At 39.5% G+C, this 16,989-nt stretch overlaps 1 protein-coding gene across 7 annotated transcripts in view; it reads right to left on the bottom strand.

The window, feature by feature from the left end:
- CEP95 (centrosomal protein 95) overlaps positions 1–16,989 on the bottom strand; it is a 30,063-nt gene that overhangs the window by 8,075 nt on the left and 4,999 nt on the right. For 3 of the 7 annotated variants that reach the window (XM_010380001.2, XM_030923959.1, XM_030923957.1), the window contains 9 exons: positions 15,733–15,843; positions 13,257–13,362; positions 10,271–10,386; positions 8,211–8,336; positions 6,815–7,008; positions 3,850–3,962; positions 3,532–3,661; positions 2,476–2,629; positions 432–571 (listed from right to left, as the gene is read on the bottom strand). In XM_010380001.2, the coding sequence (XP_010378303.1) occupies positions 432–571; positions 2,476–2,629; positions 3,532–3,661; positions 3,850–3,962; positions 6,815–7,008; positions 8,211–8,336; positions 10,271–10,386; positions 13,257–13,362; positions 15,733–15,843 (1,190 nt within the window). Of the gene's footprint in view, positions 1–431; positions 572–2,475; positions 2,630–3,531; positions 3,662–3,849; positions 3,963–6,814; positions 7,009–8,194; positions 8,337–10,270; positions 10,387–13,256; positions 13,363–15,732; positions 15,844–16,989 lie in introns of all 7 variants that reach the window. The other 4 variants (XM_030923956.1, XM_030923958.1, XM_030923960.1 and 1 more) reach the window with 4 other exon arrangements.

Below are 16,989 nucleotides of genomic sequence, written 5' to 3'. Positions count from 1 at the left end.
TGGAAAGTCTTCCTAGGTAATCATACCAGTCTCCTTGTTGTTGAATCCCAACCACCTCCTCTCATTCCTGTCTTGGGTACTTGATCTCATCCTCTCTGTAACTCAAGTGGCCTGTCACTTTAATCCACCTCAAATTCCCCTCATCTCTGAAGCTCACTCTGAAAATAACAACTCATGCTGATCTCCTCTTTCTTAATCTACTGGAACACCAAGCTATGTCCGGCCAGGTTATTTTTCTTAAGTTTCATGAGTATAATTTTATGCTAATGGGGACATAAGCTATGCCACGTAGCTCTCTATTATCCACTCCACTCAAGAATATGAAATGCATTTTAAGCCTTAAATCAACAGCATGTTCATGGTAGCATCTGGTTGAGGGGAAATGGTATTGGCTGCTGCTTAATGGTAGTCAAGAGATGGAGAAGTACCACCTGTGCTCGAAATTGGTGGGTATCTGTTTCTCTTGGCTTGCGCTGCCTTTTTCTCTCCGTGTGGAACTGTTTGCGTTTGTTAGCTGGAGATGGAGAGAGCGAATGGGATCTGTAGGGTGGCTTTCTATGCATGGAAAGTCCTGCAACAGAGAAAAGACACATAACATTAGTTCCTGATAGCCAGAATGTTATGCTGGAAACCAAAGTTGGTTTTTACTAAATCCAAAGAGACTGATGAGTGAAATGTGCTAAAGGGACTCTCTTCTGTAACTAACTTGTATTGGTATGGTAACACCAAGTAACAGACAAATGCATACAAATGTGTACTGTCTCAAACATTTAGCTTCTACATTCAACTTTGGATATTCAACACATGGAATGCCTCCTATGCACAAAGGACCATGGAGAGTGCTCTTGGTGATGGGGGAGATGGGAAGAGAGAAAAGATAAATTATCTGAGCCGCGCATCTGCTATCCTTTTACCTATCTGGGTCCTGAGGAGGTGGGATGTAAGCATACATATCTATCTTATTATATATGCTTATAGGCAAAGTTAACATGTTAAGCATTGTCTAAGCGGTCCCAATTTTTCCCTACTTAGCAATCTAGCCCTCCTAATTGCACACTGCCAAAGAGATCTAACAAACCATTTCTTTCTACAAACCTTTTTATCCCATTGTCTATAGATGTGTCTGGGCATCTGCTAGTTGTGAAGAGAGTGACTCCAGTGGGAAAAGCACTTCAAGATAGCCTTAAGACCAAGGAAGCTAGTTTTGGTACCTTTATAAATAAATTTTCCCGGAGCTTGTTATTTTTTTCACATGCTTTTAATTCAAATCTTTCACATTTCAAATTCTAAGATGTATTTTTAAAAACTGACTTGCATAATCTATTTTGAATGACAGCTGCTCATGATGTATTCTCTCTAGAAACTGAAGATGCACCTGCAATAATATTTTAATTTATTACCTGTTTTCACAATAGGATACCATGTGTATGTACATAATAAGGGAAAGGAAGAGGTTCCTGGATGAGGGTGCCTAGAAATTGGCTGAGTCCTTTTAAAGGGAAGAGAGATGAAACAATCAAGAGAAGGAAAGAGCATTCTTGAAGGAGTAAAAAACAATTGAAAAAGTTAAGGAAGTTGGGTCAGAAAAAGGCTATTTCTGAAGAAACAATGGATGCCCAAAGTAGATAAAACTAAATGTAAAATATGCAGGATTTTAGTTGGTGGAAGACAGGATAATTGGATTTGAACAATGGCATATCAAACAGTAGGAAGTATCTGCAAAGATGTGGCAAACCAGAAACTGCTGATATGAGTATAAAGCAGTGCAATCACTTTGGTGGGCAAGCTGGCAGTGGTGAAGAAATGTAGGCCTTACAATCCAGCAATCCTACTAGATGGAGATATCACAGAAACTCTTGCACATATTCTAGGCTGTTCGTTGCAGATTTTTTATAGTAATGAAAACTGGAAACAATCAACATGTCCAGCAATAGGGGAAATGTATAGTGCTATATACCCACACAAAAGTGACACACTGTAAGAACTCAGTTACACTGCAGTTAAAATGAATGAGCTGGATCTATAAGTATCAACAGCAATAGATTTCTAAGACAATATCACAAAAAAATGAAAGTTGCAGAATAATATATACAGTATGTAAATTTCTAAACAACATAAAACAATAGTATGTTTAGACAAGTAATGTATGAGCTGTTAAAGTATAAAAACAAGGATCAGAAGAAAAATGCCAACTTTAAGATAGTGGTTGCACTGAGAGTGGGGAAAAGAGATCTGTAGGGAGAGCAGAGGGGGTTTCTACTGTTTTATTTCTTAAACACAAAGGGGCTAAAGCAAACATAACTGTTAACACCTGCTACTTCTAGCCAGGGAAGATCCAGGTGTTTGATATTACTTCTGATCCTTTTATATATTTCTCAACTATTTAAAATTAGAATATAAGTTATTAAGAACAGATGGAACTGCCTAAGTAGTTCACATGGATGTCCGCCTTCTCAGTCTCTCTGGGGTAAGTACCTGGCCTTGACTTCTTTGGCCCATACTCCACGATGCCATCACTGTGCTGAGACACTGTCTCCTCAGTTCCATCCTCTACCTCTTCATTTCCAGTATCTTCTTCTTTATGGTCAGTCTTTTCTTTAATCCGATCACCCAGGGCACTTTTTAACATCTATTGAGAAAACCTTTTTCAACATCTATTCACTAACTTCAGCAGAATGTAAATTTGTAGTAGGCAGACCTTTAATAAAGCTTCCTTTGACAGTCACTAATAACAAGTTTTCAGACGCTTATGCATGTTTAATTATTTACTTTTGAGACAGGATCCCGTTCTGTCACCCAGGCTGGAGTGCAGTGGTGCTAGCTGGGCTTACTGCAACGGCCGCCTGCTGGGTTCAAGTGATTCCCCATCTCAGTCACTTGAGTAGCTGGGATTACAGGCATATGCCACCAAGCCCAGCTAATTTTTTACTTTTTGTAGAGATGGGGTTTCACCATGTTGCCCAGGCTAGTCTCAAACTGCTGGGCTTAAGCGATCCGCCTGCCTCAGCCTTTCAAAGTGCTGGAATTACAGGTATGAGCCACTGCACCTGGCATACATGTTTAGTTTTAAAAAGGTGTAGATCAGTGCTATGGATCACCAAGTTTCAATAAACTTTTGACTAAGTCACACAGGGATTTAAAACATTCATTCAATGATACCTTAAAACTGTAATATTGTATTTTGTGAGAATCAGTGATCCATCCAATTTCATACTAGATCTGTCTTTTGCGGCAAAGGGGAACTATATAGATATATCTAAAGAAAAATGGCTTAACATAATCATTTATGTTAAATGATTTAGTTTTCATCAAAATTTAATAAAATTTGGATAAATCTGCATTAAATTTAGTTAGATCATGAAAGGCTGAGAGATCACTTCCTGTTCCATCTGCTTGATTTACAGAACATTTTCACAGTAACTATTAATAAGACACAACTATATTTCTAATACCTCACTTTCAACTGAGAGATTATTTAAATGTTCACTTAAACCATGGGAATCTCAATATAGATGAAAAAACAAGACTTGCCCAATCTAGTTCAGAGAGCCGCTGAGAGAGTTTCTCTGACACATCATGTAATTCTTGTTCTGTTAATCTCTTTCTTGGCCTCTGGGGAAAAGGTGAATTGCAGGATGAGGCTGTAGCTCTGTTTTCATTTCTGTAATAAAAGTGACCATCTGACAGTTAAAATAGCTAGGTGTCTATTATTTAGTTTAAAATAACTGTAATACATACTTTAACTAATATTTCATTCTGGTCTTCACAGCTAAATTTGGAGATTAGGCCCTGCATTTTCAAATTTCTTTGCAAACAGACTGTAAACACTTAAGTCTGCAGTAATGTTACCTTTTTCCTTTGGGAGGCTTCCTTGTCCTAGGCCCTTGGACCTGAGCTGGGTACACTTCCTGTTTGCTGTCTTTCGGCAACTTGGAAGTTAAGAAAACTCTATCATCTAGATCCTATTAAAAACAGAAAAAAAGTTGATTTGAAAAAGCTACAAATAAGAAACATGAACTTTCTGGGGTGAGGAAGGGAGGAACTGTGGCACAAAGCTACATGCCTTCAATCTCCGTTTTGAAGTGCATTTGTCAAAATACCCTATTGACACCCAATGCACCAAAGGACTGGAGCAATGTCTAGAAATTTGGGCTCAGAGAAAAAGTGTGGCTCAGGATGCCATTCAAATAAAAAGACAGGCCAGGTGTTCTCTAAATAAGAACTTTCAGGGATTACCACTATGCCTGGGCAACAAAAAAAATTACCACTAGTACAGAGTATTCACGTGGTTATCTTTTGTATTGATATCAATAAAGGCTGTCCAAAATTGAAACAGTTAAAACAAAGACAACACCTCCCAAAATATGAATATAAACCCTTAACATTTTAAAATTTTTTTTTTTTTGAGTTTCGCTGTTGCCTAGGCTGGAGTGCAAAGGCTCGATCCGCCTCCCAGGTTCAAGTGATTCTCCTGCCTCAGCCTCCCTAGTAGCTGGGATTACAGGCATGTGCCATAACACCCGGCTAATTTTTTTTTACTTTTAGTAAAGACAGTGTTTCGCATATTGGCCAGGCTGGTCTCGAACTCCCAACCTCAGGTGATCCACCTGCCTCAGCCTTCCAAAGTGCTGGGATTACAGGCATGAGCTACCGTGTCCAGCTAAATTTATTTCTTGGTCTTAGAGATCATCTTTTAGAAGATACTTCTTGTGATGAAGAAACATTTATTTAATGTTTTTTGGTTTGTTTGTTTTTGAGATGGAGTCTCACTCTGTCACCCAGGCTGGAGTGCAGTGGTGCGATCTTGGCTTGCTGCAACCTCCACCTCCTGGGTTCAAGCGATTCTCCTGCCTCAACCTCCACAGTAGCTGGGATTACAGGCACCGGCCACTGTGCTCGGCTAATTTTTGTATTTTCAGTAGAGACAGGGTTTCACCATCTTGGCCAGGCTGGTCTTGAACTACTGACCTCGTGATCCACCCACCTCAACCTCCCAAAGTGCTGGGATTACAGGCGTGAGCCATTGCATCTGGCCATTTATTTAATGTTTAATGATATCTTTAATTTCACTTCATTATCTTTTTCTATTAGAGTAAAATTAAATACCTTTTAGTAGGCTGGGTGTGGTGGTTCATGCCTATAATCTCAGCATTCTGGGAGGCACAGGCAGGCGGATGAGGCCAGGAGTTTGAGACCAGCCTGGCCAACATGGCAAAACCCTGTCTCTACTAAAAAAAAAATCAGCCAGGTGTGGTGGCATGTGCGCCTGTAGTCCCAGCTACTCGGGAGGCTGAGGCAGGAGAATTGCTTGAACCTGGAAAGTAGAGGTTGCAGTGGGTGCAGATTGCACCACTACACTCCAGCCAGGGCGACACAGCGACACTCTGTCTCAAAAAAAAAAATAAAACGAACAACATAATCTTATTTTTATGAAACTTTTAAAATAAAGTATTTCTAGCTTAATTATTTCAAAATAAATACTCCTATTTAACTGCCACCCAGGTCAAGAAACAGAATATTACCAGCTCAGAACCACCTCCAAAACTCCCACTATGATTCCCCCAAAAGTAAACATTATCTTATGACTCCATTTTAACCCTTCTTTTTATCTATCCACTCTACTTTTTAGATGCATAGAATGTAGAGAATGTGGTCACCTAATGTTAATAATGCTTATTTCATCTCTGTACTTTTAATGCATTGCTTGAATGTTTAAATAATGAGAACGTATCACTGTTTATATATCTACCTTGTGTATATACCTGCCCGTTTTCTTATTTTATTTTTTTCTGTTTGAGACAGCGTCTTGCTCTGCTGCCCAGGCCAGAATGCACTGGTGTGGTCACAGCTCACTGCAGTTCCTGGACTCAAGTGACACTCCTGCCTCAGCCTACCAAATAGCTAAGATCACAGGCATGCACCACCACTCCAGGCTAATTTTCTATTTTTAGTAGAGACAAGGTCTCACTATGTTTCCCAGGATGGTCTCAAACTCTGGCGCTCACGTGAGCCTCCCAAAGTGCTGGGATTACAGGTGTGAGCCACCGAACCCAGTCCTGTTCTTTTTAGAAAGATAGGGACAGGATGACTAAATAAAAAGGGTTTTTTTTTATTTCTTTCCTTCTTTGAGATGAAGTCTCACTCTGTCACCCAGGCTGGAGTGCAGTGGCACGATCTTAGCTCACTGCAATTGAAGCAAATAAGCCAGCATGGTATGAACAGTGGTTCATGCTGGATAATGACAATATGCATGGATGGTTATTTTCTTTTCCACTCTGTGTTTTCTAAATTTGAAATTATTAAATTACAGACACAATATGGACTCTGAAGCCAGAATGCCCAAGTTCAAATCCTGACTCTGTAACTGCTTTGTAACCTTGCCCTGTCTACATCAGCTTCCCCACAATAAATATCGTAGCTACTCCAGAGTTGTTATGGGCAGTAAATTATTCAACACCCCTAAAGTATCCAGAACTGCGCCTGCCACAAAATAAACATTCACTATGTGTTGGCTCTTATTATTTCCCTTTACATACATTCATCTTTCTCCTATCTTCCTAGAATAAGAATGTGCAGGTATATACAGAGGCGGTATATACAGAGGCAAATTTTAAGGAGTACAATGCTTTGACTAGCACAATATGCTTGACAATTCTAGCAGAGACTTCTTTAAATATAGGGGCTTCCCTGACAAAGAATAAAGACTTCACCAATACACACACACACACACGGGCTTCTAATCAATTACCAACACACAGACAGACACACATACACGTGTACTTCTAGCCAACTGAAAGTAAGCTTTTCCACTTACCCCAGAAAATTCCATACGCTCTTGAGTAGAATTTACAGCTGGGGGGCAGTGACTTGAATGCAAGTATTCTTTTCCTATGGGGCAGGGTGCTCGAGGCTGTGAAGGGTGGTAGGGTGGATGTAAAGGAATAGCTGCTCGGATAGGCTCCCCTAGCTTCCTAGCATTTGGAATCCTACTCACAGAAAGGGTTTCTGCTAGTAAGACAAATTAAAGTGGATATTACGATGCAATTCTAAGAAATAAACTATTTTATATAAATACACACATACTTATATAAACATGTTCAAACACATTAGAAATGTTTTTTAAACTTAAGACAAAGAACATAAAAAAATAATTAAACCAGAGATGTAGCCTCAACACACAGGGATCTAATTAAATTAGAATGTAATTTTCTTTTTTAATTTTTTTAGTTTTAAAAGAAGTACAGAGGAGGTCTCACTATGTTGTCCAGGCTGGTCTCAAACTCCTGGGCTCAAGTGATCCTCCTGCCTCAGACTCCCAAAGTGCTGGGATTACAAGTGTGAGCTACCGTGCCTGGCCCCGGATGTAATTTTAATGTTATTATCATAAAACTGTTTCCTGAAAGTTACTTTAAAATAATAAAAAACTGGAAGCAACTTAAGTGGCTTGAAGAATGTTATGTTATGTGAATTATGGTTCATTCACATGTTACAAAACTCATTAGGCAGTAATATTTTTATGTATTACTACCATATGAAAATCCTGGAGATGATAAGAAGAAACAAGAATGATTTTTCGAGGCCAGGTGCAGTAGCTCACGCTTGTAATCCCAGCCCTTTGGGAGGCTGAGGCAGGCAGAACACAGGGTCAGGAGTTCGAGACCAGTCTGGCCAACATGGCGAAACCCCATCTCTACTAAAAATACAAAAATTAGCCGGGCGTGGCGGCAAGCGCCTATAATCCCAGCTACTTGGGAGGCTGAGACAGGAGAATCCCTTGAACCCAGGAGGCGGAGGTTGCAGTGAGCCGAGATCGCACCACTGCACTCTAGCCTGGGCAAGAGAGTTAGACTCTGTCTCCAAACAAAAAAAAAAAGAATGTTTTTCCAGTTACTATACTTTGTTATTTACCAATAATATGAATACCACCAATAGATGTACTAATGTATCAGAGACTCTGTCTCATTTAAAAAAAAAAAAAAAAAAGGTGAGTGTTGAGAATTTAGATAATAAAATAGTGGATGCAAAAATATGCAACCAAAGACCATCTTAAGCAGAATTCAGAGATCATAATTAATAGCAAACATTTACAAGATCATGTAAGACCAAAAAGGATCTCATACACAGCAATAAAAGTAAAAAGGCCAATAGCAACAACAATTGCCCCAAGAATGATCAGCAGCAGTAAAGAACTAACATCCATTACAACTCACTGTCTTCAACAAAGGATGTCCTATTTTTGGACAAAACACTAGGAGGGTACAACACCTCTTCACGTGATTTAGAACTTGGTGAGGCTGAGATTTTTTTAGACAGCATTTCATTAGGACATTGAGCACCTAGGAAAGAAAATATTAAAGGTAAAATTTTTAACTATCAAAATAGTTTACTGAACATTATACTAAAAGCCAAGAGTTTTGTACTCAGGAAATAGAAATATTAAATAATGCTGAAAGAAGTAATGTTGGTCCAATTGCTCAAAATACCAATTGTTATTATTTTTTTCAGACCGTTTCCCTCGTCGCCAGGCTGGAGTGCAATGGCATCATCTCGGCACACTGCAACCTCCACCTTCCAAGTTCAAGCAATTCTGCCTCAGGCACCCGCCACCATGCCTGCCTATTTTTTTTGTATTGTTAGTAGTGACAGGGTTTCACTATGTTGGCCAGGCTGGTCTCGAACTCCTGACCTCAGGTGATCCGCCCACCTCAGCCTCCCAAAGTACTGGGATTACAGGCGTGAGCCACTGTGACCAGCCATAATATCAATTATTTTTAATTGCTATCAGAAAGATGCCATTTTGTAGTCCAGAATCGTTTATGCAATTTAAAAGCAAAGTTTTATATAATGTTTTATTATTTTGCTTTAGAAAAATAAGATGCCAGGGTTATGGAAATGCTGGCTGTTTTATGGGCACGTCTTGGTATGAATAGACATCAGTTAGGGTCTTAGCTAGTACCACAAACAATGACTCATGGTCCAGGCCAGGCACAGTGGCTCATACCTGTAATCTCAGTACTTTGGGAGGCCAAGGCAGGCAGATCACTTGAGGTTAGAGGTTCAAGACCAGCCTAGCCAACAAGGCGAAACCTCATCTCTACTAAAAATACAAAAATCAGTCGGGCATGTGGCGCATACTTGTAATCCCAGCTGCTTGGGAGGCTGAGGCAGAGATTGCAGTGGGCCGAGACTGCGCCACCGCACTTCACCCTGGGTGACAGAGGAAGACTCGGTGTCAAAAAAAAAAAAAAGACTATGGTCCATATTTTGAAGCCTAAATTAGATGCCTGTGAATGTATATGATAGCTATCAGACACTTTAAATCTAATTATGAAAGGAAGCTGCCATAAGTCCTTTTATCACATCAAACCCAAACACCTTGGCCAGGCATCTCTCTCAATCTTTTTTCCTATGCCTTAACTGCATTATTCTTAAACACAATTCCCCTCTCTACTTATAATGTTAAAATAAGTAATTCATTTTACAGTAACATCTTTTTTACACAGCACTTGACATCACAGAACCTGTTTCTGCAATCACCATCCCTTCCATTCCCAGTCAATCCATCTGATTCTCTTCCTTCAAGAAACATTCTTGCAATATCCACGCTTGACTCTGGTCCTTCTGTTACTGTGCCGACCCCAATGGCAAGCATAGCTTTTTGGTCTACTGGAGGGTGAGTTCGCCAGGAACCAAAAGGAAGGGAGAATATTCCAAGACTTACGGTCCATATACTGGTTTAGTAATTTATGAAGCCAAGGTGGGCAGGATGGAGTAGGATTATTGGAGGGAAAGGTTGGAGGCTCAAAATTGGGGCTTGAAAGATATCCAGGTCTACTGTGTGCAAGCAATAGGCTATTGGAAATCTTGCCTGAAGCCTAGAAGAAAAACTGCCACTGCGTGTACGAACTTCTTGGTTGAAACAATGAAAAAAGTCAATCAACCACCAGTTCAGGAAACTACAATTAAGGAATACCCTGAAAGTGTGACCAGACTATAAGATGTATCCATAATTCTCTTCCTAGGGTATCAGGAACCACAAATTGCCTGATAATCTTGCATACACTTATTTGCCTTGGACTTATCTGCCCATATGCCTGTGACTTCAGATAAGTGTTCATATTTAATGGGTAGTGGGATATTTGGAATTTCAAATCCCGTGCTCAGTTAGGGCTCTCTCTATTCTTCTCAATTTTAAACACTCCTACATACCATTTACATTTTTATAGTTGTATGTTGAATAATAACTGATACTCAAGGTTTAACTACTCACCATTACTTCTTAGAGAAAAGGTGTGCGCTGTGTCTCCAAGTCTAATGATTTCACCAGTGGATTCTGCTTCATCTCCATCCCAAGAGGGGCCCAACGTCTCAGAAGACAAGGAGCACCTGAAAAAGTTCCCTCCTTCACTCAGGGCCCAGCCTGACCCGAGGGCCCTTCCCCTGAGGACCTGGAGAGCTGCTGGCTGCAGAAAAAGGAAAAGACTCTCCTTTTGCTGCTTAGCATGTCTTGCTGCTTATCTTTTGTTTTGACTGATACATGAATGATGGAAATAGCTGTATATAAAGCGTCAATGATTAAATGTATAGGGGAAGAGCAAATACTGGTGACTCTAGGGTGCAGGAGTGAAGGGGGTGGGATGCTAATTTTGCATTAAATATCCTTCAATTGTTTCACTTTTGCACTTATTTTATTATTTTAAAAATCTTATGGAAAGAAGTTCATCAGGCCGAGTGTGGTGGCTCACACCTGTAATCCCAGCACTTTGGGAGGCAGACATAGGTGGATCGCCTGAGGTCAGGAATTCATGACCAGCCTGGCCAACATAGTGAAACCCCATCTCTACTAAAAATACAAAAAATTAGCTGGACGTGGCGGCAGGTGCCTGTAATCCCAGCTACTCTGGAGACTAAGGCAGGAAATTGCTTGAACCTGGGAGGCAGAGGTTGCAGTGAGCCAAGATTGCACCATTGCACTCCAGCCTGGGCAACAAGAGCGAAACTCTGTCTCAAAAAAAAAAAAAGAAAAGAAAAGATGTTCATTTTATGATGGTCTCCTTTGAGACATGTTTTTTACAATGTACGATACCTAAAAAAGAAGGCATTGCCTGTGCTCTTTGAACCATGACAAACTCTATTTTTAAAAAAAAATGAGAATCAGCTATTTAAAAGAAAGACATAGCATTATGTTCAACCTCTAATTAACAAGAAGTGCAATCAAACCTGTCATGACAATATATTTTTGTCTATGAAATAAGTACAAGCTTAAAAACTGTGAAAATGATCAATGATATTGGCTCATGAGGGTCCTGTAACCCAGCATTTCTATACTGCTGGTAAATGTACAGTCATGACCTTTTTGGAAAACAATCTGGCAACTTCTGTTACTAGCCTTAAAACATTTATACTGTTTTACTCTGAATCTAGCCTCAAGATATAAAGAGAAAAAAAGAATAAACATTCAGTATCACGTTTTTGAAAATATTTTTAAAAACCCTGTACTTCAGAGGAATGGTTTAGTAATTTATGAAGCATCCACATGAATGATGTTATACAGTGATTAAAAATTATTATAAAGAATTTAGACCGGGAGCGATGGCTCACGCCTGTAATCCCAGCACTTTGGGAGGCTGAGACAGGCGGATCACGAGTTCAGGAGATCGAGACCATCCTGGCTAACACGGTGAAACCCCGTCTCTACTAAAAATACAAAAAAACTAGCCGGACGTGGTGGCAGGTGCCTGTAGTCCCAGCTACTCGCGAGGCCGAGGCAGGAGAATGGCATGAACCCGGGAGGCAGAGCTTGCAGTGAGCCGAGATCGCACCACTGCACTCCAGCCTGGGCGACTGAGCAAGACTCCGTCTCAAAAAAAAAAAAAAAAAAAAAAAAGAATTTAACAACTTGAAGCCGGGCGCAGCGGCTCATGCCTGTAACCCCACTTTGGGAGACTGAGGCGGGTGTATCACTCGAGGTCAGGCGTTCAAGACCAGCCTTGCCAACATGGTGAAACCTTGTCTTTACTAAAGATACAAACATTAGCCAGCTGTAGCAGCATGTGCCTGTAGTCCCAGCTACTCAGGAGGCTGAGGCACAAGAATCACTTGAAACCGGGAAGCAGAGGTTGCAGTGAGCTGAGATCGCGCCACTGCACACTCCAGCCTGTGTGACACAGCAAGACTCTGTCTCAAAAAAAAAAAAAAAAAGAATTTAACAACTTGAGAACACTTAATGTGAAGTTTAAAAATGCAGGAAACGAGCCTGGTGAGGTGGGTCATGCCTATAATCCCAGCACTCTGGGAGGCTGCAGCAGGAGGATTGCTTGAGGCCAGGAATTCAAGCCCAGCCTGGTCAACATAGCAAGATGCCATTTCTGTTTTAAAAAAAAAACGAGAAAAATTAGCCAGGTGTGGTGGTGCACACCTGTGGTCCCAGCTACTTGGGCTTAAGCCCTGGAGTTCAAGGCTACAGTGAACTCGGATCACGCCACTGTACTCCACCCTGGGTGTCAGAGCAAGACCCTGTCTCTTTATTAAAAAAGCAGGGGTGAGGGGCAGGCAACAAAATTATATAGACATATGACTAAATCCAAAAAAGAAAAAAACATAGTAAAAAGCACTAAAAAATTTAACAAAATATCAACAGCAGTTATTTAGTTCGGAATAGATTTTTTTCCTGCTTTTTCTATTTTGCAAGTTTTTTGCAAAGATGATGACCTACTTTGATGATTAAGAGAAAAACAGGGCCCGGGCGCAGTGGCTCATGCCTGTAATCCCAACACCTTGGGAGGCCAAGGCGGGTGGATCATCTGAGGTCAGGAGTTCAAGACCAGACTGACCAACATGGTGAAACCCCAACTCTACTAAAAACATAAAAATTAGCCAGGCATGGTGGTGCATGCCTGTAGTCCCAGCTACTCAGGAGGCTAAGGCAGGAGAATCGCTTGAACCCGGGAAGCAGAGTTTACACTGAGTCAAGATCATGCCACTGCACTCCAGCCTGGGAGACAGAATGAGACTCTGTCTCAAGAAAAAAAAAAAAAAAAAATTTTACAAATAAGTAGGTAGTTAATACTGAGATTTAGGTATTATATATAACTCAAGGTTCTTAAAACTCCCTCAGGAAGGTTTAAAATATGAGAAGCTAGTAGAAGTTTCACATTAGCTTTTTTTGTGCCATCTTGGTATATTATGTGCAATTTTAATTCTTAATCCAAAAAGCGTAACTTGTTTTCATCAAATTCAGAGACACTGAGTGCTACCTCCCAAAAGAAACTCTTTTCCATGATGATTTAGACTCTTTAGTACTTTCTGGCTCTTCCAAACGTTCTCCTCGATCGGATTCTTTAAAATACTGTTGAGTTTCACCTGTTCGGAACAAATAAAAACAATACCAAAAAACCCCTAAGTGAATACTACTTTTTCTATGTAAGAGGCAGGGAGAGGTAAGGACAGTGAGGCACCCCTAACTTGCCATGGTAAACAGGGTTCTTGTGAAAGTACCATCAGAAAGAACCAAATCTTTGCCTGTAACGAGCATGTATTATTCGAGTAACAAAGAAACAAGAATGTTGCTTTAAAAACAGGGCATACAGTTGTATGAGCAATGTTTTATTTCTTAAGTTGGTAGCAGGTCCATTTAATATTCTTATACCTCTCCATCTGTAAGGTACGTCTGAGGTATATCAAGATAACAGAAAACATGATTGCGTCAACATAATGCAAGTTCCAAGATAATCATGCCTTAAGCTGAGTCAGGCTGCATCAGGGCTTGGATGAAATTTTTCTTAAGACCATCAGTCTTTTTTCCACCCCACCATACTTGAAGAATACATACTTTCACCAGTGGCTATAACTCACTAGGGAAATGATTTCAAAATACAGGTAGGTGAAACCTCCCATGATTCAGATTTACCCCTTTGGATATTTTCATGTCCATGTCTAGAGATTCACTATTCAAACACCCACCTTCTTTTTTTTCTATTTCCATATTCACCAAGCAACATTTCAATAACATCAATTAACATTTATTATGCATTTACTCTGAGCTAGGCTGTGTGCTCAACTGTTTACACATATCTACTTACTTAACTTTCACAACTACTATGAAAGAATTTCAGCTGAGAAAACAGGCTTAGAGAGCTGTGTCATATAGTGAGAGGCAGAACGCAGCACTGAACCCATGGTCTTCCTTTGAACCCCTCCTTCTTCAGTGGTAAACGACAATGCTAGCTCAGGTCCCAGGTAGAAGCTGCCCTGCACAGCTGATATGATTAGTGATAATAAAGATTTGTTCCCCATTACTGTTAACAAGCATTTTGAAGAATCTGATCAGCTCTAGGTAATACTGCCAAGTAAGTATATTTTAGACCTCCAAAGATGAGAAGCAGACTAAGAAAATGCTGTCCAGGTAAGGTACTGTCATATAGGGAAGCCTATCTGAGCAACTTCCCTAGTAGCTCACCACATACTGCCAATCTCCCCTGGGAATATCCTTCAGTCTTTCACCACCACCAGACTCACATAAAAGTATCTCTCAGCTGTGCCCTCCTCTATTCATCCCCACTGCCGTATCATTAGTCAGGCACTACCATCCCTCCCCTTCCTGCGAGCAAGCACTGAACTGTAAAAAACTGCTGCTCTCTTTACATTTCAAATTAATCTCTCTCTCTTTACTTAGAGGTAATTTTCTACCTCTTAATCCTATTGCTAAAAAGACTAAAAAGGTACACAGCATACAAATACCTACTGGTAGCCTTGAATTAGGTGAGTTCCACCTGTCAATACTCTCCCCTAGTTCTAATTCCCCCTTTATGCTTTTAATGTACGTATTTATGGCTGTCTCCCTGACTCAAGTACAGGTTTGAGAGCATCAACATGAAACGCAGCTTGGAATCCTCCCAATCCTCCCAGAGTACCCAGGCGCATATAAAACACTCAATTTTTGAAACAAAGAAAGGTCCAGTGTGGCAGACTTTTCAATTTTCCCTCCCAGCTTTTAAATAGTTTAGCAACAATGATTAAAGGTAGGAAACGATCTCTAACTAAAGACTTTAAGATTAATTTCAAATGTTATAATCACAGGTCTCACTATAAACAAAGTGAGAATGAAGGAGGATGAGCCTACCCCAATTTTTTGTCTTAATTTGTATTCGAATTTATGTAAATTGTGGTTGCTGCTGAAAATTTATTTTGGATAACTTTTCAATATAAGAACAGGTACTATATTACTGTATTCATGACCATCAGCATTATTTACTTAATCTCAAATTATTAAGACAGTTAAGTTCTTTTACTTTTTGCATTGACAAACATTTGAAATATTTAGGCTGTCACAAATGTAAGTGCAAGCTAAAGACAGAAATGCACCAGTTCTTCCTGTTGATGCCTCAGTAACATCCAAATGTTTAGCATAAACGGCAGTTCTGAAACACAAAATTTTGTAGTAGGATATTTTATGCAATCACAGGACAACAAATAATTTAGCCAGAAATTTACCTTTCTAGTATAAATTAGTTTTACAGTAATTTATAAGCAACATGCAAGTTGATAAAGAACATGATGACAGTCTAAGACAGTTTCCAACCAGCTAAAACAGTAAGAATGTGAAATTTACAACTAACGTTATCAGGTATACTGTACTAGTGAATCTGCTTCCTATGAAGAAAAATATATAAAAAGATAAAAGGGATATATCATAAAAGGTAAACCAAAGCAAATTTCCATTCTTAAACTTACTTTTCTCATGAGATGTTTCACTGATGCGTTCTGTAAGATACTCCAACAAACCATCAAATATTTCCAGGAGATTCTTAATAGATTCTTTATCTCCTTTCACTATATTTTCTCCTGGAGACAGAATATAGAGCCATTAAAAAATTTAACCATGAAATCTGAAAGCTTCGTAATCTTGAAACTTGGATATAACATTGTGAAAATGCCACTTAAGAATACAGGCGAAATAGCAACTTACAGTTTCTTGGAGATTAAATAAAAAAAAGAATACAGGTGAAACAATTATATTACAAATATTAAGAACACCAATTTCCTGCTGCCTGATTATGTTTGAAGAAAAAAAGGGGGAAGATTTAAATATGGTGTCTAATAATTCACTGGCATATTCCTTCCTTTTTTGAAGAAGCAAAATAATTGGACTTAAGAAAACATCTCTAGTAAGATTTATACCAAAATACAATGCAGCAAAACAGGACTTTACCAGATTGCTGGAAAAAAATGGCAGGAGAGAACACTTTCAGACTGGGGTATCCTATTCCAAATGGTGGTTTGTTCAGAAGATGACAGCAGCAGAGTAACATCAAAACAACAATAACAACAAAAAACAACAAACTTGTTGGGACACTTTCATCGGGAATTCCTGAGTTCTCCACCATAACCCCCCATATTTAACTCCTCATTTTGTGTAGATCATACCATTTTTCTGATTAAATTCCTTTCCCTGACTCCCTTCTGAAATATAAGCACTGCATATAAAACCTTTTAAAATCTCACCCCATCTTCAGCATCTCCAGCTACATCTCCTGCCATATCCACTTCACACTCATAGATTATAACACAGTCCCCAGCACAGTACCTGCTCCATAACAGATTTTTAACATGAATGTTTAGGTTGAAATGTTGACTAGAAATGGGCTGGCAAAAAGCATGAAAACTTGACATATTTAATGTCACCTGAAATGGACTCCAAGTCAACCTCAGGTATAGATAGAACTTAACTCTTGTGATACTCTGACTGTCCTTTGGGAGATCATGCCTGGCATTCTCATGAGTTCACACCAATATGGGAGAAGCAGTGTAGAAACTTGATATTTGGGAGAATCTAGCCATTCGTAACCTCAGCCATGATGCACAACAAACCTTAACCAGATATGTGACGTTTTATACTACTACTAGTAACGACAATATTTGATAGTTTTTTCGTTTAAAACAATGAACCAGAAATCTTGGTTTTGGACGTGTTTTTCTGGCTTAAAAATA

This window comes from Rhinopithecus roxellana, chromosome 19, assembly GCF_007565055.1.
Source record: "Rhinopithecus roxellana isolate Shanxi Qingling chromosome 19, ASM756505v1, whole genome shotgun sequence".
Taxonomy (NCBI): Eukaryota; Metazoa; Chordata; class Mammalia; order Primates; family Cercopithecidae; genus Rhinopithecus; species Rhinopithecus roxellana.
This window is presented reverse-complemented; position numbering and strand designations above follow the sequence as displayed.